Source organism: Scophthalmus maximus, chromosome 5, assembly GCF_022379125.1.
Source record: "Scophthalmus maximus strain ysfricsl-2021 chromosome 5, ASM2237912v1, whole genome shotgun sequence".
In the NCBI taxonomy this organism is placed as follows: domain Eukaryota; kingdom Metazoa; phylum Chordata; class Actinopteri; order Pleuronectiformes; family Scophthalmidae; genus Scophthalmus; species Scophthalmus maximus.
Genome location: NC_061519.1, coordinates 730,158 through 756,818, shown reverse-complemented (window position 1 = coordinate 756,818; position 26,661 = coordinate 730,158). Strand labels below are relative to the sequence as shown.

Here is a 26,661-nt window from a genome sequence, read left to right as displayed (position 1 = left end):
TTCATTCTACAATAGCTTTTCCTGAAAAACTGCACTATACACAGTTTTGATATGTTAAGTATTAATAGTTTTGATAAAAGCAGCCTTAGCACTGTGGTTGTTATTGCATTATTGAGCCACACTGAAAGGACTACAGACTCCACCAGTGATGATATCATATAAGGTCATATAAGGTAAGACAAGGAAGCGGTCATGTCTTACAATAAAGACTTGTGTGCATTATTAAAGAACACGAAAAGCATCACATTAAAAGGATTGCTTATATTTACTCACATTATAAAGACTAACACCATCGTTTTTAAATGTGGGCTCCTTCAATTCATCAATCTTAGATCACATGACTCTTCCAAAACCCATGTCCACATCCACAGACAGTAAAAGAAACTCATCAAATGGCTCAGGTCCCTATCAGTGCAGTCAGCTTTCTCCCACACCAGACACCATCTGAGGGCTAGACAGCCCCGGTTTTCTCGTTTAGAAGAACAGACAGAGGTTTAATTTTCACAGTTAACCACTCGTATATAAATGAAACGATGCTCATTGCTTAAAAACAGCTGAGTTGATGGTTGGAGGAAGGTGGACGGAAGTTGAGGTCAGGTGGAGGTCCTGCTGTCCTTATTTGCAGGGGTTTTTTTTAGCAGAAGATGCAAACAGACGTTCCACCTTCTCTCAGTCAGACATTCCATTCTTCCCTGTGTTTCTCTCTCTCACTCGTTCTCACATGCCCCTACAAGGACACACACATACACATGTACACAAGGTAGAACATCTGCTCAGTCTCTACTCACGTCCCTGTCAATAAAGCTGTATATTGTGTACAGGGGGAGAGGATGTGTGTATGGGTGGAGTGTCACTGGTAGGTCTTGTCTCTGGGCTGTTGATCTGCAGTTGATGCTGAGGAACAATCAATCACTGACAATCACACACCAACTCTCTTGGATTATTTTTTTTAGCATTGCTATTTACCACTTTTTTCTGTCACATTCATACACTGCTGGAAGAACCGCCAATTTAGGGTTAAGCGTCTGCCCAAGGACACAGCGAGGGTCGAACCACCAACCCTCTGGTTATTGGACAACCATCTAAACCTCCTGAACCAGAGCAGCACTGAACCCTTTTTTCTTTCAACATATGCAGAAACTAAGCATTCTGTTTTATGTAGTTTGCTGATGCCTGTCGAGGATCCTCACACATTATTCTCTTGATCTTACAGTGCACCTCTGTGCAGGGGGAATGTCCATCCTCTCCAAACATCATGGCGGTGGTTTGTGTGATTATGACATAAGCATGTACCCTCTAAGTGGGTTAGTTTGACTCTGCCTAACATGACCAAAACAAAAAGTGCCTCAAGGATCAGATGGAAGATCCGCCAGAATACAATCCTCACACACTTTTTGGAGACATCTTGTTCTTGTTTACAGCTCAAAAAAAATATATATATACATTTGCACATCAAGTCATAAATTTGGCACAGCACATCAATCCTGTGATAGAAACTGCCCTCATTCGAAATTCTGATAATGATGTCGGCAAGTTTGTCCACTCCTGTTTTAACCATCTTAGAAATATTTCCAAGACTCCACCAGCCTAGACTTAAAAATATGCCATGTCAGACTGTGAGGTAAAGTAAGAGAAAGAGATCACATTGATCTCAGGTCAGGTCTTTGTTTTAGGACTGATTTTGAGATTTACAGTACCTTTTGAATCTGATGTGATTACCTTTAATAACCTTGAGGTAATGACAGGAACCTGCACTGGATACTAGTTTGTGAATGGGAGCAGCCCTTTGCTGTGGTTGGTGATTGATGATATTTTTACATAAGTCCCTTCTTGACTGGGGGCTCTTTGTTTCCTTACTTACTCAAGATAAAAGTTACACTGAGATATTGAGCAAAGAAATAGAGTGAGAAGATTAAAACAGATGTGTAGCAGACACAGATGAGGACTTGCATTTTGTAGAAATCACAACGAAAGAGAGGAGTGGCTTCTGCAACAGTGTTCAGAAAGTCCATTCTGTCAGTTTCTAGGTAACAGACTTTTTCAAGAAACACGCCCTGCCCGCGTGCTCCTTGCATGTACAAGGACTTTAGCCAATCAGAGAACGCGTGGTAGCAGACTTGAGTCAATAGATGCTCTGTGTGTGTTATGGACTTTTTCAGAATGGATGTTGCAACAGAGAGGAAGCGAAGTAATGAAACTTGCCACACTCGTGAGGATTTGTGATGATGTGACTGTGTACACAGAGAAATTGAGCTTATTACATGTTTCCCACATCTATATGATTCTCAGCTCTTCACAAACCCACACAAAAACACCAGACTTTCTCACAAAGGCATCTTTGGATTTTGCTGATCAACCCACTTATTTACAGACATGCTCCTACAAAGAAAGAGCTTGGCCATTAACAGACAAGTGAAGCTAGGATTTTTGAGTGTTGGGTAGCGTTGTTAGTGATAATTACGTTTTTTGTGTTTTATAACTTACATAAATCGATTAAGTGCAATTTCTGAATTTGTGTCATTAGATAACTCTCATCACCACATACCAAATAATGTGGAAATAACGTGTTTTTTAAGCTTTACTAGGAATAACAGTCAGAATATGTCAACCTCTGCTTTATGGGAGGACCATAGTATATATCTGGAGGGATCTTTAATTGGCTTTTCAGTGGGATTTTCTAGCATCTCCATCATGTGGTCTTTTACGCCCATGAATTATTAATTACATAGGTTTAGTAATAGTAACCATTATATCTTTCCAGTAAACAGTAGATATAAAGTATTACACTATATACAGTAGTGTGTGTGTGTGTGTGTGTGTGTGTGTGTGTGTGTGTGTGTGTGTGTGTGTGTGTGTGTATATATATATATATATAGAGAGAGAGAGAGAGAGAGAGAGAGAGAGAGAGAGAGATAGATAAAGAATATATATAAACACATCCAGGGCGGCTCAGGAGGCGGAGTGGTTCGCTCCCATCTTCCGCCAGTCGGTATGAGATGCTCTTCTGGCAGTGTATGTGTATGAATGTGGTGAATTGACTAGAAAAGTGCTATATAAATATAGTCCATTTACCATCCACAACAATAACTGTTATCCTTAGTCTAGCTCTAGTCTCTACTCTTTTTCAATTAACTGTAACCTGTTTGTGTATGTTTATCAGAAGCATTTGTACCGTACCTTACCTCATGACCAGATTTGCTTTGTAGGCACAATGAACTTCCTGTGGTGACTCACACACTCCACTGTTAGAACAAATAGGGTGGGACGAACAAATCTCTGCCTGGAGGAAACTCAGAGGCTGGTTGTGTGGTTGTGTGTGTGTGTGTGTGTGTGTGTGAGCATGCAGCCCTCAAATGCTTACCCTCATGAACAACCAATCATGAATTAGAGGACACGCATGCTCCATTGCATCAGCCAATCACAGGCTGTGTCGAAGGACAGAGCAAGGCTAGTATCATGACATGATGGTAATTGTCATGACACACCCTTTCAACATGAGAGCATGTGTCAGATTTGTTCTAAAAAAAAGATAACGCACAAAATTTGTCATAAGGAAAGTACAAGTTGTCTCACTGCTATAGAAATACCCCAAAAATATCCAGAGAACCATGACCTACCTGTGACCTGTGCATTACTAAACAAAGCCATGGACATACATCAGTCTGTATTCTACTTTTACTTTCACATTAACTGATGAACTATGAATCCAGACAAGCAGACAAAATCCCCTTGAAACCCAGTTGTGCAAAGATGATTGGGTAGTAACAACTAGACTTAAAAGGAAGATGGACTTCTTCATCTCCCAAAAGTGAAGCTTAATCACCTTCTGGCTGCAGTATAGATAATTTCTCCTTCATGTTATTGGCTGGGACCAGAGCCCTTGAGAGAGAGAGTAGCGACATCTCCGTTTACTCCAATGGACCAGTTTTTTTTCCCAGCAATGGCAGAAAATGGAGCCTCTCAATAGTTCCCGGAAGTAAGCAGCAGCGCAATAGAGCAGCAGCAGAATGGAGTCAATGGACCATCTGTGTTGCACTTATGAAGGGTAAGACGTTTAAATAATCAGATTGTATATTATCAGCACATGTGAATACAAAATCTAAATGCTCATTAAAGCATGTTAGTGGATTATGATTTATGATTATTTATGATTTATTTATGATTTAAAGAAAACATATTGTCTGACATAGAGTAACTACATAGGCATGTCGGTCTGCCTTATTGTAAATCGATACATTTACTACTAATGACCAAAAATCCCTTTTTTTGTCACTCTGAATAATGGATTTGAATTGCACGCCAAGAACTTCCGGGAACTATCTGAAGTCTACATGAGTCACCTGACGTGCAAACATTTTGGACTTCCATTGTCACGACTCTCATTCAAAGGCGCTGGATGGGACCATAGATCTATAATAATAACTAGGTGCCGAGTGCTGCCCAACCGAGATGGCAGTTCCATTCATTTCTATGGGAGTTGATATACGCCAAAAAAGTTTCCGGGGGTGGATTCAGATTGTCCTTCCTATCTTCTTTTCCTATCTGCTATTCCTTGATCTCAGTGGAAAATGTCATGAGGTCAAGGAAAGGTGTAAAGGAGGATTCATAGGACTTAGGTCCAAACGTTTAAGTTCTTGCAAGACGCGTCACATTAAATATTGCTGCCGCAATGAATTGTGGGGCATCTATTTCTCCTTTCCTTTCGCATAGGAAGGTCCAGTGTACCATATGCTAAAGGAGATAGGAAAGGAAGCATTGAAGCACCTCTCCTAAGCCTTTGGAGAATCCAAACAGCTCTTATCATAGCTGCCCATGAAATTCTGCGACTGAGAACACTGTACCAAGAACACAATAAGAATGAGGCTGATCATTGGTTCCCTGTTTGCACATGTCACGTCTCCTGGAATTCCAAAGATGGTGGGCAACGACATAACACCTCACATATATTCTTTGATTTTACACTTTTAAAGCTTTTAAATGCTGCGTTTGATTTGGTTATGGTTGTGGGCTGGAGTTGGTAGCGGTTGCACACCAAATTTAAAGGGCCCATATTATGCCCCCTTTTACACAAGTTACATTGGTTTTCAGGTGTGTGCACTACATGTCTTTGCCATTCCATGTCAAAACACCTCAAGGATCAAGCCACACAGCACCCTCCTCTTTCTGTATAAACAGCCCTGTGAGACTATGGTCGATTCCAGCGCTTTCCTGCTCACGCCTCGCCCCCCTTCCTTCGTGTTCCGCTAAGCTCTGCAAAGCTCCTCCCGGCGTTGCGCTGCCATGACAACAGTTGCACGTGACAAGGCACAAACACGACGTAGAGACCCGGGAGGCACAGCGAACACGTTCTCCATAATTACACACAGAGCACAAGGGGCTGGGCGATAGAACGTTAACGACATCCCGGCAGCCGATATAACGGTAGCCGCGAGTCTAGCAACGCCGGCCGGCCGGCGTTGCTAGACTCGTTTTATAACTTTATAGCTTTTTATAGCTAGAATTGTGGCGTAGACGCGATCTGTTTTTCCGCACTTCAAGGGGGGAGGTGCTGCTCAGGTTGGGGGCGTGGTTCCCCCAGTAGCAGGAGTCAACTTACATCACTTGACGCCCGGGCTGTGAACGGTTCATTTACAGACCGTGTGCACGATCAACCCAAACCACGAATCAACGACTCATTGTTTTCTTTTCATTCTCCGTGGGCTGGCAGACACCACAGATAACCAAATATACTTGGAGGCAGGCTGAAAAGGTGCCTGGAGCATAATATGGGCCCTTTAACATCAATTAAATTAAACCTTTTCGGACCTTTCAAAATCAAACAATCTAGTGTGTGTCTCCCATCGTGTCTCTGGGAAATGAGGACAAGGCAACCGCGTTTTGGATCTTGCTCTGCTCGTTCATGAAGTGTCAGTTTTATTTTTGTAATCACAAGAATTAGTCTGATAGAGCTTAAAGCAACGGTTATACGACTGCTCTCTTTCTCCTCTCCCCCTCTTTCTGCCCACCTCTCCTCTCTCCCTCTCTTCTCTCCTCTCACCAATCGGTCACAGCAGATGTTCTGGTTCTGTTATAGATTTCTTCCTGTTAAAAGAGTGTTTTCTCTCAACATTCTCAGAGCTGCTCATTGTGTGAACTGTTGTGTTTCTCTGTAATATCGTGAGGTCACAACCTCACTATGTAAAGTGCCTTGAGATAATGTATGGTGTGATTTGGCGATATACAAATTGAACTGAATTGAATAAAAAATAAAAGTATCAATCGGTTAGTAAATTGTGTGTGGAAAATCCAACTTTTGTTTTTATTATAATTTTTTTTTTAATAACTTTAAGGTACATATGGGGGGGTGTGGCTCAGGAGGTAGGTTGTCTACAAATTGGAGGGTTGGTGGTCCGATCCCTGCTTCCCCCAGTCTGCATGGCATAATGTCCTTGGGTAAGAAGACACTTAACCCTACTATATTCCCAAAGGTAGCGTGGTGGTAAGCACTACAGCATGAAGGTTCTTGGTTCGAATCCAGGTTCAGGTGGAGTCTCTGTATGGAAGTTGGCATGTTCTACCCATGTATGCATGGGTTATCTCTGGTAACTATACAAATCCTTGCAGATTGGTGTTGTGCATTGACATTGGTGATAGTACCATTTGTCTGAGCAATATAGTTGATCAGTTATGGCTATCAAAATAATAAAATATTAACATTAAGATATTAATATTAAATAATAACTAACTAATTAATATCAAAGTTCCTCAATGCACCACCCTTCAAAGGAAGGGAAACGATAGTCAATCAACTGATTCAGTATCATTTACAATATACTAAATATCGATTTGGAATTCTGATTGATAATTCAAATAATAATTACCACCAGAATCACCACCTTGGTAGTTAGCAGAGGTTGAAGGAGTTGGACAAGTTCTACCGATCAGAGGTTGGCAATACTCACACTTATGCAATATTAAATAGACCAGACTACATATTTCATAACATTTATTTAAAAGATAAGTTGAAACAAGAATATCTAATCTAAAAAACTAAATACATACAAGTCTGAGAGTGTGTGTGTGTGTGTGTGTGTCTGTGTGAGTACACAGACAAGGTTCCCGTAAAGGTCAAAGGTCTAAGAAGTACTACAAACAAGACGGCGGTGAACAAAGAAACTACAAAATGGCGGCATCAGTGGTGTCGGCTCGGTCACATGCTGTGCTTCTTTGATAAGGCCATTTGTTGCGGGACAAAGAGTATCAGGTTAAAAGAGTGTTAGTCACAGGATACTAACATCAAAATAAACTATGAATAGATATAACAACAACATTAAGTGAACACATTGACTTAAATCAATACAGTACAGGTACAAGGTTAAACATACCTATGCTTAGCCGTGTTGCGTTATGCTATGCTGTATGCCCAGGTTACATTACCAAGTCCATGAAAAGAAGAGGAAGAAGGGTCCTTTTGTGATGCTGTTTGTGTGTCCAGAAAGATGCAGCAGTCGTGTGTACTCCAGAAGGTTAGATGCTCAACACTCACTCTGCTTGGTGTCTCCTGAGCTTTGATCAGTTGGCAAGACCGTGTGTCTGCCACTGATGTAAAACCAGACTTTCCAGCCTTGGTTGGTCCTTTGGCAGGCTCTCACGTCGCTGCCTCTGGAAGTTGTAGCAGTCTGCTTCGGCAGGCCTGCATGGAGTTCAGGATCTTTAGAGAGCAGAGGCCTTTGCTCCCTGAGGCAGGTAGGCGAAGGAGATGTTGTCTCCTTGACGTTAGAGGAGAGAAGAGAGATAAGAGTTTGGTGCACTCTGGTTTTATGGGCCTGATTACCCACTGGGGTCTGGGGCACACGGTGACCAATGGTAGCTGAAGCTTGGAGGAGAGTTCACACCAAAGGTGTGACAAGTGAAGCATTGTGGGAATCAGAGTTTTCCAGTCTGTTCTTTTGTCTTCAGAACAAAGAGCCAAATGGTAAAGTCTTACATTTTGTGAAGCTCTACATTGGAGTTAGGTGGATTGGAGATTCTAAATTGACCATAGGTGTGATTGTGAATGGTTGTTTGTCTGTATTTAGGCCCTACATTATGCTGGCAACTTAGGAAAACCAGGGGAAAACATACATAAGTAGAATGGAAACACAATGAAATCAGGTGCTTCCTCACAGGTGCAATGTATTTATCCAAATAATTCACATTTGCAGAAACTCACCTGTTCCTACTGGTTTAATAAATGTGTGTGGCTATTAAACTACCATGTTGTTTTGCACTCATAAAAAAAGTAAGGAATTACATGTAATGGTAAATTGAAGACTGAGATTAAGAGGATCATTGTTCCTAAATCTGAGCAGTTGAGAGCCACCAGCTGCGGCTCAGGAGGTAGTCTGTCGTCCACTAACCTGAAGGTCGTGGTTCGATCCCAGCTTCCCCTAATTCGCATTCCAATATGTCCTTGGGCAAGACACAAACCCCATCTTGCCTCTGACGGCTATTCCGGCAGTGTATGAATGTGACAGAAGTAGTGCGGTAAACAGCAGTGCTGCATGAATGTGTGTGAATGCTGAATGTGACTTGTGCTGTAAAGCTTTGAGTGGTCGATGAGACTAGAAAAGCTCTAAATAAATACAGTCCATTCCATGTTAGTCTTTCTTGGAACTCAGATGGTCAGAGGATGTGTAAAGTATTTTCCATGCACATGTCTGTTTAACAGGCACTGACTGGTCACCCGATTTGTTGACACTTGCCCTTTGCTCTAAATGTGACTACATACAACCCAACCCCACCCCCACCAACCCATCCACACACTGGTGGTACCATGCTTGGAAACTTGAAACACGCTTACATGTTAATAAAATACTCCAACACTTGTTTGTGTTAATATGTGTTATGTTATTTTGTAGTGACTTCTTCAAATTGGCAAAAAATTTATATCTTGCAGCTTTTGGACAGTCACGGGGCATAGAGGAGGGCATATTTTTTCTACATGGTTAAAATAACTACACTTTACAATAGTAGATACAGAATATAGTCAAATTTACTCCGTTTGAAATAGTTTGCTTCTTTTGATAAAACAAGTTTAGAGCCTGAAATGACACCCATATTCTTCTTAGAACTTTATGAATATCCATACTTACTATCATCATGCCATTCCGGCAGCTCATAGTGGTGATGATACAGGCCCAAGAGTTGCAGCCCCCGTCACTGAGTGACTCATAGATTAACAGTTCCCTTATCTGCCCACAGCAGCACTGGTAACTGCTGAGAGAAGTAGTGTCTCAACTTTCTACTTCCACTTGCTATTTTGAGCATGTATGTCCACATGCAGTGCACTGTAAATACCCGGATGATGTACTCAAAACATTCAAACCAAAATGTGAAATTAATACATATCTCAAAATCAGTCTTGAGAAATGTTCTTCTGCCTTTCCTTCAGTGCCTCAGTAGTATGCAAAAGCCAAAATGATGGTAGATGGACTGAATTTATATTGCGCTATCCTCACAGTGCTTCTATACACAGCACCTTTTCTATCACACATCATTCTATCAATCGGCACAGCCATCAGGGGCAGTTTAGGGTTAAGTGTTTGCCCAAGCCCACTTTGCCACGTGGACTGGAGGACTCAATGATCGAACCATTAACCTTGTAGTTAGTGGAAGGTATTCTCTACCTCCTGATTCACAGCCACACTGAGCCATCATGAACCATCTGTTATAAAAGAGTGCACTTAGTTCTGTAGTTACGCCCTAACCGGGCTAAAAATTAAAATTTTATCTGCTGGATATGATTCCCTTGACCACCATGTCAAAAGTATTTGTAGAATATAGGCAACATTCTCTTCACAAATGTTATTTTCCATTCATATTGTGACATTTGACAACTCCCCATCAAATCTTGCACCATCTCCCAGAGAATTTCAGGGCATTCCCAGACTAGATGGGACAAGCAACACCCCCAAGCGTGATGTGGATCTTTCCTTGGATCTCCTCAAAACTAGAAGTCTACTGATCCAATCCAATGTTGCTTTGAAAAACCGGGATGAAAGTTATCTGGATTACATTATCCTGGATAGCAAAACATAGGATTGCCAAATCCGGTTTATTTTAATCCAGATTAAATTGTTTTGAACATCTAGGCCCTCTGTATTATAATGAATAATAATCAAGAAATTCCATCTATGTCTATGTGGCAAAAGCAAGAAGTCATTGACTGCACCATGACTATTTTCCAGGCTATGACTTACTACTGTAGAAATTGAAAAAACTTTAGATTGCCTGTCTCTACCATACAACTTCATGTCCTGGAGAAGACTGAGCCCCAACCAGAGCACCACAAAGAGAGGAGCAGATACGGTGGATATTTTTCAACATTTCTTTAGTAAAAAAAAAAAAACTAACCCATAGGGTGTCATACAAAAATACTTGTAAGTATCAAGGATGCATTGCAAACATATTTTCTTACAAATCAGTCTTTAACAGTGATTTTCTTTGCACCCTTAAAACTACATATGTTATGAAACCAGCAAAGTGGAGATCTCAAAGTGAAATGTTGTCTAGGACAACTGCAGATCATATACAATGATTATCCTCACATAAGGTGCGTTCCATGATATCAGAGCATGTATTTCGTAGCAATCATGTTTGGCACTTTAAGCAATAACAAATTACAGCCAATGAAGGTTAAATGTGAGGTTCTAACAAGTTCAGAGTGTTGTATCTACTCACCACAAGACAACCATTGTTCAAACTAAACAGAAACACTCTTGTAGGAAGTAATGGAGCAAAATGCGTCAATCAAAAAGTGCAATAAAATACAGGAATAAACCAATTTTTTTTTCTTCCAAACACTGGTAAATGAGATATATAGATGCCGCATGAGATTCAAAGAGAATTGTTTTACATGCTGTTATTTCTGATAAATTCTTTAGAGTAACAAATTGACTGGTTTTAAATGACAAATACAACAGTTTCTCATGTGAAACCCCTAAAGTGAAGGGTTAAAGTGGAATGACAAATCATTATGAGGAAAGCATGAGCCCCGAAAAAGCATAAGATGTCACAGCAGGCTGGGGGCTGACACATGCAACGCTTGGCCCCAGTAATTATACAGTCATAAGGTGACTGCGAATGAACAGTGAGACCCTGACAGTTTGAGTCTCTGGAAGGGACAGCTTATTCAGAAGTGTAGGGGTCACAGGCTCTGTGGCCACACCTCCACATCTACGACCTGAAGAGCACCAGGAGGAAGATGGACAATCATCTTAGTGATGAAGCAAGGTGAAGACAGCTTATAGAACAGGTGAGCATCCCTCTGTCCACCTCCACCGTTGTGGCTTTACTTCTCCATCCGACAGATCTCTTCTGGAGTTTGGACCTTTTGCTCTTTTGTAAGTGCCTTACATGAACAGTCCCTGAGAGCTGGACCAGTCTCATGATCCCTGCTGGACCTCAGCAGACAGGCAGCATGCGGGCACTGCCACTGAACTCCTCCTCAACCTGGTCAAAAGAAAATTTACTTTCATTAGCTACATTATCAGCAAAGGTCCTCTCCTGTTAGCGTGACAACATGTTGCGGTCACTTTTTCGAACAATCTGGTTGAGAAACATACCTCAGTGTATACTGGAGGTGGCGGGAAGTTGAAGGATGGTGCGGTCATGAAGATGGGGCTCTCATCTCCATCAAAGTCGTCTAAGAGTGGCGTGAGGGGCTGGTCCAGGCGGCAGTCACTGGTGATGTCAGAGTAGCTGGGAGGCTCAGAGGGCATCCTGAGGGACACCCAGCTCTGAGAGGCATTACTGACTGAACCTTCCTGGCTGCTCACGCTGTTGCTGCGGCTACCCAGACCGGCGGTCCCAATAACCAGTGGCAGCTCCAGGATCAGTTTCTCACTTCCAGGGATGTGGATATAAATCTGGAGGAAGGATCATGAATAAATTAATTGACACTAGTGTTCAATTCTTAGAAATGTAACAGCCAAGTCACTGGCTACTTGCAGAACCTGAAAGCTTACCATCAGAGCATACTCCACACGGATAATGTTGCAACCCAGTATTGATGGTTTGATCTTTGGCACCCGGATAGTCTTTCCCTGCCAGGCATCACACATGCCAGAGATGATGTGGTTCCCACGCACTGAGGACAGCTTCTGGCGGAAGACCTTGGTGCGACCATTGGCCTGGTAGATGTGTTTGGCGATGATAGCAGCCTTAGGCACCACAATACGCGAGCAGGTGTTCTCAAACTTTGCATTGATACAGATGTCTTCACCTTCACAGAAGCCACGGCGATCAATCTTAGCATTCAGTGACACCTGGCCATCGGGGATGAACATGCAGGTGACTTTCTTCTCCTTCATACCACCTGTGGGAGACTGAATAGACACGGGAAGGTGAGACCCCTTGTCAAACTACAGCACCATTACGTCATTATTATGTAACAGGCACAAAGGGGCTCAAAAAATCTGAACCAGAGTTTTAGAAAAAAACAGAATTGGTCTGTATTAAAATCCTATTGTTCTGTAGTAGTGAACTCACCAACAAGTCTGGGGTGTTGACATCCAGGGGCTCTTCCACCTCAAAGGGTTTCTTGCACTCCAGGGTGGGCTGGTGTGGCCTCTCCATCAGGGCCTTCACATAGTACTGCACATAGCCAAACTTCCCCTTGTATGATGACACCAGCTGCCTGTGACAACATGTAAAGGGAAACTGTAAATCAAAAGCTTGCTATAAAGCACAGCTCAATGAAGAGCCCTGTATCCACTGACAAGATCTCATCAGAGCTGACGGACGCTTCCTTACCCTTGCTGTGGGAGCTCAAATCCAAAGGTGTAGTCGTATTTGTTGCCAGGCCTCAAGACGACCGATCCATCAGAGTCTGGAACGAGAAGATCTGACCTTTTCATTGACGGTCTAAGTGACATGATTATTTCCTATCAAAGTTGCGTGGGCTACACCAGCAGCTGCTGCGATCAGCGTCTCCCTTACCCTGCTCTGCTCCAACTGGTTGAAATCAGAGCTTTTACCCGCTGCCTTCCTGACACCTCATCTCTCACTCAATAAGTTCTACACAACACCAGTATTCACTTCGATTAGCTATGCATTCGGGTGACACCGATCTGTATCACCGCCAACGCCGACTGGAGATGGAGTTAGTGGCCGTTAGGTGAATGTCCGTACCTGTGGGCTGGTCGTCCAGCTGCAGGACCTGCTCGTATCGGAGGTACTCTGCCTCCTGTCGACACCGCTGCTTGCCTTTAGCGTATTCCACCTTGGCGCAGCCCAGACCCCGGACCTTCACCGCGGACACACGCGTCACCTCGTTCACTTCCACCTCGATCCGGCCACACACCTTGTCCCCGCCGCAGTAGAAAGTCTTGCTGGGATCCGTAAATACAATCTGGAAGGTTTTCAGTCGCTTCGTCATGGCCACCATGACTGCTTCTGACGGATACGGATACAGATATAAAGAGATAAAGATAAAGACAGGTGCTACGTCCTCCGACGTGTTCTCCGCTGCACTACGTTGTAAACAAAGATAAGGTGTTGGTTTTATATGAGGAGCCTCGACAGGGCACGAGCAGCCAGGATGAACAGCGTGGCTCAGCGCATGCACACCGCTGCCATTGGTGGAAAACCTTTGTTTGTGTCGGCTTTAGCCAATGAGCGCGCGAAGCCGACGCGTGGACACCGCGTGGCTGCGAGAATGTAGGACGTGCTGAGCAAATGCACAGGAAGTAGAGAGCAGAACATTTGTAGTAAACAGACAACCCAGGGAAGAGAAGTCTAGATACTGGGATCTGTCTGACTAAAGCCACCCCCACCCACACACACACTCACACAAAGGACATCCTAGACTAACTACATCTTACAAACAAAACCAATACCCTAGTTTTTATTACCAAAGCTTTAATGGGCAAATTACCTCAATAGATTATCACTTCGCCATAACACATACAGTCCAGAGACTGTATGTACTGTTCGTGTGGTTGGAGGCTGAAGAAACTTCTTCTTCAGCCTCCAACCACACGAACAGAACTGGGGAAATCTGCCTTTTGCTCCTATGTGCTAAAAATGCATGGAATTAGCTGCAAAACATACTTAACTTGGACTCCTTCCCTCTATAGACTTGTTTCAAAAAATCTTCTAGACTCAGTCTTCATAGAATATTGTTATTGCTTTTAATAAGTGTTTTTTTTACATGTGTCAATGTCATATGTCTTTTGATTGTATCTGCATATGATCCTTTTTATTTCATTTACCCCCAGGACTCCCTGGAAGAAGAGAGACTGTATCTGAATGGGGAAAATAAAGGATACAAAATGAACTACTTCACTATGATTTTTTTTACATAACATAAGGGAAATTATTTTCAATAAAATATTATAGGAAAAAAACTGCAGATGTTGGCTAGTGCATAGAACTGTAGTTGGCAAAGTTTTCAACAAGGATGTAAAATACAAATTTCTGATTATAATGGATAAGGGCTTTTTTACATTCAAAAAAAGACATTGGACATTAGAAAAGGTCGCCCTGAGAGGGTCAAAAGAACGATCAGATCTCTTAAACCATCCAAAGCAAAGGATATATTTGGTATGGATGTAATTATGCTTAAAGAGCTCATTATAACACTAACTGGTCCTATTTAAAAAAAATGAATGCATTCTATATGGTCATTTGCCATATGACATACTGCTTGACAACCTGGTTGCAAGCCTGTACCAAAACGCTCAAACTATTACAGTCTCTGTTCATACGAAGAGTACATTTTCATCACTGCTCAATATTGAATAATTACAATTTGCTGACTTGGAAAAACTTGAAATATGTAACTGTTGGTCTTATGAACACATTTATATAGGACATGCACTCTCCTCCGCTTAGACAGTTTGTCAATATAAGAACAATTACATAGCAAGAGGTGCAGCAAGAGGTGATTGCAATATCCCACTCAGAAAATGTGCTTTCAGTCAGTCTGCTGTCTCTGTACACCATCCCAGAAACTACTAGAGAACTGGACACATACACTTAAATTAGAGCTCATTTAAATACATTTTTAATCAGCACACAAACTCATCCGCATCCTAATTTCCTCAGTGTGTTTGAATCTTGGCTAAATCTGGTGCATTTACAGCAATGTTAATTAATATGCACTATCACTGTTGATATGAATAAATAGACGATACAAATTGAGGGTCATGGTCAGCACCCTACAACTTTTTGTTTGTTTGTTGTTGCTTGATTGTTTGCAGCTCTAATGATTTTAAGACACTAGAGTGGACTAACTGTGGCTCGTGGCACATATATGTGCTGTATATATACAGTACCTCCAAGATTCTTAGTAAAGTGCTCTTTACTACTGTACATGTTGCTACATTTACTTATCATTTGCCCAACTCTGTCTCACAATTTGAATAATTAGCCAACTTGAACACCTAAGGGGTTTTGTGCAAGCAGCTATACTGTATTAGTGTGATACATATTGTGGTTAATGCCCAGATTACATTTTTAGTAGAGTATAAAAGAAGAAAAAAAATCATACTGGATATGATTAAGAACAGGGAAGGTTGTGGTTAAATGATGAAGCTCCTGAGCTAGACAGTTGGGAAACAGCATTCGACGAAACAATCTTAAGCAAGGTCCACTTCTGAGCATATTTTGGGGCTGACAACTGTATGCGTTAGTAGAGTGAGTTTTCTCAGTTGCCGCAGAATTCGATTCAATGCAAGACAATTTGCATTTTATTTGTATAGTGCCAAATTACAACATGCATTATCTTAATCGAAATTGTCGAAATCTTAAAAGAACTGCAGAAGTGAAGCCTTTCCATGAATCTGAGGCCTTCACATCCATGTTGAATTCCACAGCTCACTCTTGACCTTAATGTGGCAGTTGACAAAACAATTACTATCACATAAGTGAACAACTGCCACCTTGCTCGATATGACCAAGACATATTGTATGGCAAGGCTGGATCCCCAACATAGTGAGGCAGGGATCTGGACTCCTGATGCTCACTGTGATCATTTCAAAGATTTTTTCATCATGTGACACGGTAAGGGGCATTTGGGTGGATCCTGCGGTATAACCTGAGCTACTATAGCTGACTTGGGCCCAGGCATAGGAAAACTGGGGTGTGGATAATTTATTATCCAGCAAAGAAACACAAAGTGTACACAAATTAACGTTTGAATCCAAAGAAAGTGCAACAGACAGAATAAAAAGCATATATATATATATATATATATATATATATATATATATATATATATTCATATATATTCATATATAATATGCAACCAATGAACAAAGTACTTGCAATTTAAGGTGACAAGTTGTACAAGTGTAAATTGCGTGTGCTAATAGGTGTTAATAACTTTACTGTAAATAGACAAGCATGTCAATATTATTTGGCCACTCTGTGAACATGACTCTGTACTTGGCTCTGCATGGCTGACTGCCTGCACACGCTCAACAATGACATGATCATAAGACTCTACATGGTCATGTTGGAATATGATCCAGAACGTAATAAAGAGCAGTTTCAATATGTGAGACGCTAAAGACAGATTATGACCTGCACATCCCACTGTCGCTGCCGGGCTTGGACTAGAAGCTGTTGTGGATGTGCTCAGACTGTTTGTTGCCTATTGTGAACTTTCACCCACATGTTGTTAGATGCCATCATGACAATTTTCCACCACCAAAAGTTATGGGATTTTGTGTTTGAGAGTTCTGGATCGCCCACAAGAGGCTCCTGGAAAAGAAAATTTCAAATGATGTGGCGGTTTCATTTCAGCCTGGGGGACTTGATCCTGTGAAGGTATTATTACAGAACTGTCACATAATTTGTCAATGTGGTGGTTGTCAAGCCTCAACATCTTGTTTGTTCACAGAGTAGATATTCTTCAGCTCCAACAGTTAACTTGTAACTGGGGTATTAACTTACCCTTTCCTGCAATTAAAACAGCATATACAATTTGAGTGCACCATCAGTGTTAAAAAAATTGCTGCCTTATAGTTGGTATCATGTTTGAAGAGAACCGTTTGTGATATGCTTGGGGGCCAACCAGTAAAATTCACACCAATAAATGAGCTGGTTCAGGTTCCTCAGCCAGCAGCGTTAGTAACAAATGGAACAAGGAGCTATGTTAAGGCCATAGATATATATATATCTCATGACATTGAGTATACTGATTAAAAAAAACAGGATTTTTAAAAAATGCTGACTTTTAATGTCAGCATTGTACATCATAGGGTGAATTTAAAATGGATCATCTTGACCCTCAATGAGAAAAGGACTTCCTTTAAAGGGCATCATGAAACCTGAACTGGCCCACAGGGGCCCGTCAGTCTACTGCTAAGTGCAAATGTACTGCTCCCTAGTGGAGGAAATATGCTGCTACAGGTGTCAGCTGGCATGTGATGCATCTGCTCCAGTCAAAATTTGGGGGACTTTAGCAGATCTGACAGATGACCTGAGGGACTTTGTGTTTTAACCATCTCTACACAAATACTACGGCCAAAATCTATGAGGTCCCTGAATTTACCACTAGAGTAAAAAAAACCAACAGGATCATACTAATCTGACATGTATATTTCCTTCTGTCCTATACAGGCATGGCTAAGTAAGGCAGTATGTTACCACCTCAGTGAAACACCAGTACCATCCATTTAGAAAATGGCTCCAACTTTAAGATGGGAACCATTACGGTAGGCAGATGCTACAGCCAGCTCGTTACGAGGACATATACTACCTACATGTCATTTTAACACATTTTCAAATTTGATTATAGTAGAACAAAACAAAGTGAGCAGAGTCAAGATATTTTATTAGTTATGAAGTACACAGTAGAAAAAAGACTGGGCTAAATATGTTGCAGTAAACAGAGCTGATTTTAGATGGGTGATTCTCAGAAGCAAGTTATTTTTGTCAGGATGAGTGACAGCAGCTCAGTGTGGACAGGTGTCCCCACAGCCGCACCATTCTGCTGCTCCTGAAAATAAAGGAAGCAAAAGGTTACACTGCAGTAGTCATGTCCCATGTGCTACAGTTACTCTAATAATTGCAGTGCTTTCATTTGGCAATGATGCATAACAAAACAGAGTTTCCATACAGAACCATAAAAATGGCAATAGAGCAAATACAGGCCATGTTCCCAGTAAGTCTTCTCAGCAAGCTGCTGCAGAAGCCCACTGGGATGATTTTTTTTTTCTGGTCAATTCCACAGCAAGTCAGGAACGTACAATCCTGAAAGCCTTGGTATATGACCACACCCACCCACGCACACAAACCCCCCCTGACCTACCTTAGAATGAGAGGCTGCTGACCTTCATGTCTCCAAGATGCTTTCAGGGATTCTGAAATAAATAACTTTCAGTTACATTCCAATTCAAGCCTTTTTCTTTCACACATCATTTCAACTTTCCTTGAGCTTTGCAAAAACTAAATGAACCAAATGAAATACTTGGGTGTCCTACCCCCATATCTTACTTTTTTTATTTTTATAAATCAACCAATGACTGCAGGGAAGCAATTAAAAAAACCTCCCAGTTGAATCTTAGTGAAATAAGACGAGCACAAAAGTCATCAGCAATATCTTATTTATATACACATTTAGTTTCACTCCATTTTTTTTAATGAAATATTTAGTGTATTACATTACATGCATTTAGATGTAAAAAAAAAGCTGAAAGTCTGTGGCAAAGGGAGCTTCTCTCCCAACAGAAAACACTGCTGCTAAAACAGCTCCTCAGTCGTCCGGCTGATGCTCAAGGCAAGTGCATAAGACAAATGCATAAGGCACGCCTAGTCTGGCACGCTCCCAAACAAAGCCAGCTACTTCCTACATGCGCTAATTTACGCAAGTAATGTATGAAATTATCATGCAACAATGGAGAAGACTTGAAAATTGCACGTGAGACCATGGTGTTAATCCACTCGTGTTCAGTTTTGCCCTTTGTGTGTTATTCATTTACAGACTCTGGAATTTCCCAGTTTGGGATCAAAAAAGTATATCAATCTATCCATCTATACAAGACAAGGACATGGCACGACACAAGACCAACAACTTGAGCAACAAATCCTGAAGAGATTGATTACGTGCTAGGAAGATTCAGTGTTTTGTCTTCTAAAATTAAAATCTTAACTCTACACAGATCTCTTGCATGACCCTTCTGGAATCCAACTTTAATCCCTGGGTTTCCTCTACATAAAATGCTGAGCTGTCAATCGTCTAGGATTTGGCCAAGATCCGATTTAAGTGTCGTGCACAGCTGTCAGGGCAATTTGGGGTGGGGGAGCCTATCCGAAGGACACTTCCGCACATGAGTGGCCGAACCGGGAATCGATCCAGCCACCCTCAAATTGGTGGAAGACTCGCCTCTACCTCACCGACTACCTACTACTAGTCAACGCGACTGTTCTGCGGTAATATCCCACAATGCTCATGGTGGTGAACATGTGGGTAAAGCACAACTACAGATTTACTGTCTGAGGCATTTCCAACGACACGGCCCTACAGTTAAAGGTCTGTCGGGATAGACCTCAGCATTCAATGGTAGAGACCACTGATTCAATCACATCCAGCTACTTTCACTTCACTCACCTTTGTCGTTGAAGCCCTACTCCAATTGGGCATCAGGAGGCCATCATTGCTGCAGCTCAAACCTGGGGGAACAAGTGAGATGTCAAGTGCCTGACCCTTCGCTCCCAGTTTACCACTGAGTTTTCTTCTCCAAAAACAGAACTTCAATAAAATGGCCTCCAGAAAGTAAAGCTCCCTTGATGCTTCGAAGTGTTCAAGGAACACTATGGTGGAAGCTGCTCAGCGAGGGGTGGGGGCTGTGAGACAGTAAGAATTTTCTAATGTCTCCTACTTTCAGTGATCTGACAGCAGACACACAAACGTGTTATACAAGTTCAGTGGTTACAATTTTTCTACTTTCTGCTGTGGGTTACAGGAAAAAAAAACAAAAAACAGAACGCCTCAACTGTTGGTATTTCACATTGGACAGCTCTCTGCTTAAACCACAAGGAATCATTAATGTGGACTCAAACACTGTTTTTACAATCTGGACGGATTCTGAAATAACTTGTTTCAACAGATATACCAGGACTCCAAACACAGGCAGCATGGAGACCAACGATGCCAAATGTTGAGTTTGTCTAGCACTGACTATTGAACAAACCAGCTGATCAACCAACTGGCTGCAGATACCACACAGTGCTTTCTCCGATCATCCAAGGACTGCACAGATAAATAAAGCCACTTACCACTGTCACAAGTTCTTGAGCAATGTTTATACCATCACTGTGACCTATAAGACAAATAAAAACTGCAACTTATTTCACAACAAACAAAAAAAGAACGTCCAACTTCATTGTCTTAATATCTTATTACTCAGACAGGTGGCTCTCATCTGCCTGCATATACAATTCTAACAGAGCATAAATTTGCCTTAAGAGGGCCTGCCTGCTACTGGTCATGCTGACAATGTGGTCATGTCACTAAATGATAGACTGCATTTATATAGCACTTTTCTAGTCTAATCAACCACCCAAAGCGGTTTACAGTACAAACCACATTCAACCATACAATGCTGTTATATACAGCACCTTTACAACACGAGCCACAGCCGCATCACATGTTCTGCAGTAATATCCCACCAAGCTCATGGTAGTGAACATATGGGTAAAGCAAAACTACAGATTTACTGTCTGAGGCATTTCCAACGACACGGCCCTACAGTTAAAGGTCTGTCGGGATAGACCTCAGCATTCACTGGTAGAGACCACTGATTCAATCACAATCAGCTACTTTCACTTCACTCACCTTTGTCATTGAAGCCCTACTCCAATTGGGCATCAGGAGGCCATCATTGCTGCAGCTCAAACCTGGGGGAACAAGTGAGATGTCAAGTGCCTGACCCTTAGCTCCCACAGTTTCTTTTCGTAAACAGCTTTAACAAAACATGTAAAGGTAGCTTGGTGCTTCAGAGTGTTCCCAAACTAAACTGTATAGATACTGGAATTAGACTGGGAGAAAAGGGGATCTGTCAAACCCCCTGAAAAAAAACACCACAAACACTGGTGACAATGCTCATATTTTAGGTTCATACTTTTAATTTGGGTTACCACTTGAAAAGGTTTACATGCTCTTAGAAAAAAGAGAAGGCATCAGTGTTCTCTTATGGCCCATTCCTGCAGCTCCTCTTTTCAACCTCTGTCTGAAACACCTGGATTTATTTCATTCAGTCATTGCTCTGATTGGCCAGCTGGCCCAGTCTGTTGTGATTGGTCACCCGATTTAAAAAGTGTAGGAAATATCACGCCCCTTAAGAGAAGTAGAGATTCTCGGATTGAAGGCGGGGTTAGCCCAAAAAAGTCCAACTGTGACATCACAGTGGGAAAGAAATCTGAACCAGTTGTTCAGAGCAAGGCCATAGGGTTTAACCACCTCACAAAAACAAAAACAGGGATTTTTGTCACCTTTATGAGGGATTAACTCTGCCCCTTCGTGTTGTCACCAAATACTTTTGTAATTAGGATGCAAGATGAACAACAATTTCTAAGACAAGTGTTTCAACCGATATACCAGGACTCCAAACAAAGGCAGCATGGAGACCAACGATGCCAGATGTTGAGTTTGTCTAGCACTGACATTTGAGCAAACCAGCTGATCAACCAACTGGCTGCAGATACCACACAGTGCTGTCTGTGTACTGTTACACAAAATATTTACTAAAATACCTGTATCAATATGGAAGCAAAAGCCTTAAAGAATGTGACTAGGCAGCACGGACTTATAAAATAAAATCTAATTGACTAAACAGAAAACTTTTGCCAAGGAGGTGTGCGTAGGCTAAACATCCTTGGTTTGAGGTCACGGATAATCACCATTTCCACGTTCAGCTAAATTATAGTTTGTGCTTTCTTGTGTTAATATAAAAAGAATCAAATTATTGTAAATTATTTGAGCATGGTCATGCAAAGCTTCTATATAAATGCAGTAATTGAAAATACATTATACTTTAATTTACTTTTTTTTGCTAATTTTATATATACACACAACCAGATATCACATAGAAAACAGTGTTTAATAAGACTCAGTACACCTTTGGTGGAGCTCTGATAAAAAAACATTAGTAATTGACAAACTGTCATGTCACCATTCCTGACGTAGTTTGATCATTTTTTTCTGGTGTTAATCTCATACTTGTGAACAATTGTTCAGCAGCTCTCAGGTTATGGTTAAGTTACCAGTGTGAATGTTGTGCCCCCTGTACTTACATGATGCTGGGGCATCATTGCTGGAGACCTGGACAGTGAGGAAACCTGCAGGAGACAGGAAGGATGAAGGTGAGGATGTGTTTCCAGGACCATCAACACATTCAGCATTGATTTGAGCAGTAAACAGGTTGTTCAGAGAGGCAGCTGTCACTCACACTTCAGAGCAGTTGAACATATTAAGCCAATCATCATAACACTTCCAAAAATAAAAAAGTTTCTTGTAATACAACTTACCCAGCTGGCCTCAGGACTTATCAAGCACCTGCAAGGACATTTACATGTTTACATTGAATGCCATTTCAAGAAGGAAAAGAATATTAATTAGAACAGTTGTCAGTTCCCATTAGTAACACTACTGTAGTGTTACCAGCAGTGGGTTGCAAGAGAATTATTTGCTTTATGCACTTGTATGCCCTCTACGGCCCACATGAGGACCAGAGAACACACTATGCAAACACTACACTAATTTGTTTGTGGCCACAATATAAAGACCAACCACCACATTTTCCATTTTTTTCCAAATTGGTAAAAACTCCCTCCCCGTCACAGAGACAACGGTATAGTCAGATACATGATATGGAATAGAAATTATGTACCTGTGCATTTGCATATAGAGCAGGGAAGTGAGATCTAATCTCAGTAGCAACATTCAAGTACAAGATGTGACCAGGCATATTCAGAATGGATGTCAATACCAAGTCTGAACATGGCCGTCACAGTTGAGTTCCTGAACCTAAACTGGGGGTTCTGACCACTAAGTGATATTAAATGCAAGTTCCAGGTACGTGTGCATGTGCGCAGTGCTGTCAATTGTGATTGGTCAAACAGATGTGACACCAAAAACAAATGATAATAGATTTTACTGCCACACCTGTAGTCAGCAGGACAACCAATCCTTTACAATAATGCAGAAAGTTTGTTAGATTAAATGACATGCCCAGGTTGTCAGTAGAAGTCGGGAGCAGGGGGCTCTTTACAGTTTGTGTTGCCTATGTTGCCATTCCAGTCTTCAATCAGAGTTGACTGGCTCGCTGAAGGTTGCTCAAATCAATTCTGGGATGAGCCCATTCATTTAATTTCTGCAGAAGAATAAACACATTCCAAGTACTAACCTCATGTCTCAAGAGGGTCATCCCAAATCGTTGGATAACTACATTCTGCAATAAGGTCACACCCTGTAAATAAAAATTAGAAGAAAATTTTTAATCCATTAGTTTCAATCTTGACATGCCTCTAAAGCACTTTCTACCCTAGTCCGATGAGTGCAGTGTATTTTCAGGTCATTTCTAAACTGGCATAGAGGAGGTGAATGTACCAGGCCTCATTGTCACCATTCAGCCACAACCAGTGCCAAGGTGAAAGCAAAACCTGACTTTCTATAGCCACCACTGTCCTGGGATCAGCCCACTGCACAGGACAATCCCACTGCCTGTACTGCACTGTGGCTCTGGTGTAGGACACTGATCCAGATATATCTGTTCAAGATGGATTAGTGTCTCTATGTTCAAATGACACAATAGTAATTTGAGGTTGTGCCCATTACCGTGTTTAGATTATTTAAGTAACTATTTGGAAATTTTGAATTCTTATTTATGCTCGGAAACAATCTTTCAAGAACATTCTCAAAAAAGGTTATTTTTTATTAACTAATTAACAAGTTAAACTTAATGTCAAAATTGAAATTGTGTTTGAGATTTTTGAGAGTGTAATTTACAATGACAAATATCCTCAACAGTACAACTGATGTCTTTGTTTTAGGAACAGTAAATCCAACAATGTAGCGTGGCTACATTGTCTGGCTTCAATTCAATTTTATTTGTAAAGCGCCAAATCCCAACACATCGTCTCAACGCACTTTACAGTGAGGTCATTATAACAATATTACAGAGAAAACCTAACAAATCCCACAATGAGCAGCACATGGCAACTGGAGGAGAAAAAAAAATCCCTTTTAACAAGGAGTTAAACTTTTCCTCTGTCTTGACAGCTTGGGTGTTAAGGAGAGCATGCATGAGTGTTTGTCTCCAAAATATGCAAACATGTTGTGCAGATTAGCCAACAACTGAATAAACATCACCAATTGCCTAAATCTGAAGCTAGCAAGGACACGTGGAGCCTTCACGCTTCTTTTGAGATGTACATTTAAGTGTGATCCTTACATACATAATAGTATAAAAACATGTAACTCAATCACATCCTATGACCGCATAAAAAGTCTTTTGAAGTCTTTTGTCTACGTCTCCGTTTTGGAGGGGGCACATTGTGAGGAGTGTGTGCTCCATGCGAAAGCTAGGCGTTTTCTAAATAAACCCGGATGTGTGGGTAGGCCCACAATACATACCTGGCCTTTGCAACGTGTCTCGAACTGCACTGTGTTTTCTGGGATTGTTTCTCCGTGGTGATACATTTACTAACGGATGAGAATGGTGTTGGAGGTGGGAACAGCCATTGCCGACCGATTACAGCACCGTTTTGTCATGGAAAACGAGGCCTACGGAGAGTTTGGAGGCCACGTTAGCATTGTGCTAGCATTCACTGTACTAAATTAGGACAACGTGGTGCCCCTAAATTCACCACCAAGTCCAATAAAATAACACAAACGTCCCCTCGGTGGCCCTGAGTGTAACTATTCTCAATGATCTGCCCCGTGTCTGTTGAACTCCGATAAATAACTTAGTAACGTACCTTCGCCTGTAGAATGGCCACCATAACTCACACCAGGTCAGCGCAGAATGAGAACGTCTGGGTTTGTCGCAAAAGCATTTATAGGATGTGTTACGTCACTTCAAACTGCTTTATGATAACCACTTCTGCGTTTACGGCCACTCGGAAATCCTTCGGCAACAGGAATTGAAAAATACTATTTTTTTCAGTTTTGCATTTGCAATCTAATATTTGGCATTGTCAATTTTAATTTCATAAGATCAAATAAAATAATGAATGAGTGTGTCCTTTGATCCATATTATGGAAGTAAATATGTCTCATCAGACTTTGAAATTTAAAAGGCACTGAATTTCTACTACTGATTTTTTTTTGCATTTAAATTACGTATCTGAATTTTTTGCATCGGAATTCAACAATTCAACATTTCTATAACTGACTTTCACGTGTGTTTTTCAATGTTAAAAAAAAAAAATCAGATGCAACATCCGGGACACCAAGGATAAGCAATCGATTCTGTGTGAACTCGAACCAACATTCAGTCATTCACTGCTGTTGCAGCTCTACAATAGTTGGAGGTTATGCTGATGCTAAGATAAATGAATGTGCAAGCATTTTCTAGATCAGAAGGAAAAACTCTTGTTGGCTGGGAATTATTTATTTGGTTTTTAACTGTGTTTTTAAAGGAGCCATGTTCGTAATTTTGTTCATGCTTTACATATTTTTGTGTTTCGCTGAATGACAATAAAAGGAGTCTTGAGGCTTAGCCCACCATAAAACTTTTTATGATTAACATTAGATACTTGCATTAGTGTCTTTACTTAAGTTATTTGGAATTTCCATTTAAGCTTTTCTATTTTGATTTTCATATTTTAAATTGCCCTTTTCTCCAATGATATTTTCTACTTCATCTTTCAGTTTGAACATTTCTGTTCAAGTTTTGGCATTTTACATTTACTTTTTTCATTGTCATTTCATATTTTTTAATTATCATTTTATATTTGCTTTCTCAATGTCCTTTTTAACTTCAATTATGGTCTGTTTAATTTTAGCTTTTTAAATTTTTCTGTTTGGATTCTGGATTTCACCAGATACATTCTCCATATCTTCTGCTTCTTCCCACATTTCTGCTGTAGTGCCCATTTTAAATGTGTTCCTTAAAATTGTAGCACAGGTTAGATAAATCACCTCCTCACACCATCAGCTGGTGTTCATTCAACAGATGCCTGACGGCAACAGTTCTAACAAGACAAGCTTTGACCTGTAAGAAATGCAAACCCACTTATCTATGTGGAGCAGCTTGGCCAGAGCAACACTCACACAGGCCTTCTGATGAGCAGCCTGACTGTTAACTGTGCACCTGGGCTGCATTTCATTAGGGGTTCAACATGCCCTCCTTCACTTCCCCTCAGCTCTTGGTATTAAGCATTCATCACACACGCATCACAATGAGACAAAGCGGTTTTTTTTTTTACAGATGATGCAATACGTCGGCACCTGGTAAATAGTTGCATCCGTCTTTTAATCAGAAACTTGTTTGTGATCTGTATCATGATTATCATCACTATTATTGCTATTCTTTAGTGGTGAGCAATCGTGTTTTACGTACATTACTGCCACCTACCCATGGATGTATTCTCTTGCACAAAATGCATAACTGCAATGCATTGTGGGTGATATCCACCTCTCAAGTGACCATCATTGTTCACTAGCTCCCTCAGCTCTCCCAGGGTCG

At 41.2% G+C, this 26,661-nt stretch overlaps 1 protein-coding gene, 1 long non-coding RNA gene and 5 other non-coding genes across 8 annotated transcripts; all 7 read right to left on the bottom strand.

Moving 5' to 3' along the window:
* Window positions 1-10,334: 10,334 nt before the first annotated feature.
* Window positions 10,335-13,525, bottom strand: txnipa (thioredoxin interacting protein a). The gene is made up of 6 exons (XM_035634663.2): window positions 13,153-13,525; window positions 12,775-12,850; window positions 12,511-12,658; window positions 11,988-12,347; window positions 11,586-11,888; window positions 10,335-11,472 (listed from the first exon to the last, which is right to left on the bottom strand). The coding sequence occupies exons 1-6, from the start codon at window positions 13,406-13,408 to the stop codon at window positions 11,425-11,427; spliced, it is 1,191 nt and encodes a 396-aa protein (XP_035490556.1). The 5' UTR covers window positions 13,409-13,525; the 3' UTR covers window positions 10,335-11,424.
* A 4,262-nt stretch (window positions 13,526-17,787) lies between these two features.
* Window positions 17,788-25,093, bottom strand: LOC118311256. Of its 2 annotated transcripts, XR_004793944.2 has the most exons (10): window positions 24,950-25,093; window positions 24,606-24,755; window positions 23,377-23,439; window positions 22,499-22,526; window positions 22,265-22,309; window positions 20,808-20,869; window positions 20,249-20,292; window positions 19,581-19,642; window positions 18,282-18,333; window positions 17,788-17,969 (listed from the first exon to the last, which is right to left on the bottom strand). It is a non-coding gene; the product is annotated as an uncharacterized LOC118311256 (long non-coding RNA). The 2 variants fall into 2 exon arrangements; XR_004793943.2 differs by lacking the exon at window positions 24,606-24,755 and having other exon boundaries at window positions 24,950-25,028.
* On the bottom strand, window positions 19,391-19,524 carry LOC118311793. The gene has a single exon (XR_004794078.1). It is a non-coding gene; the product is annotated as a small nucleolar RNA SNORA18 (small nucleolar RNA).
* On the bottom strand, window positions 20,066-20,203 carry LOC118311789. The gene has a single exon (XR_004794074.1). It is a non-coding gene; the product is annotated as a small nucleolar RNA SNORA8 (small nucleolar RNA).
* Window positions 20,618-20,751, bottom strand: LOC118311792. Its single transcript, XR_004794077.1, has one exon. It is a non-coding gene; the product is annotated as a small nucleolar RNA SNORA18 (small nucleolar RNA).
* Window positions 21,550-21,687, bottom strand: LOC118311790. Its single transcript, XR_004794075.1, has one exon. It is a non-coding gene; the product is annotated as a small nucleolar RNA SNORA8 (small nucleolar RNA).
* On the bottom strand, window positions 22,391-22,462 carry LOC118311788. The gene has a single exon (XR_004794073.1). It is a non-coding gene; the product is annotated as a small nucleolar RNA Z40 (small nucleolar RNA).
* Window positions 25,094-26,661: the final 1,568 nt, after the last annotated feature.

Excerpts from the sequence above, each read along its gene's own strand:
- txnipa (XM_035634663.2), bottom strand. The coding sequence starts at position 13,408 with ATGGTGGCCATGACGAAGCGACTGAAAACCTTCCAGATTGTATTTACG. Across the intron at positions 12,659-12,774 it reads TTTGAGCTCCCACAGCAAGG|GCAGCTGGTGTCATCATACA; the intron begins GTAAGGAAGCGT and ends ATGTTGTCACAG. Across the intron at positions 11,889-11,987 it reads GTGTGGAGTATGCTCTGATG|ATTTATATCCACATCCCTGG; the intron begins GTAAGCTTTCAG and ends TCCTTCCTCCAG.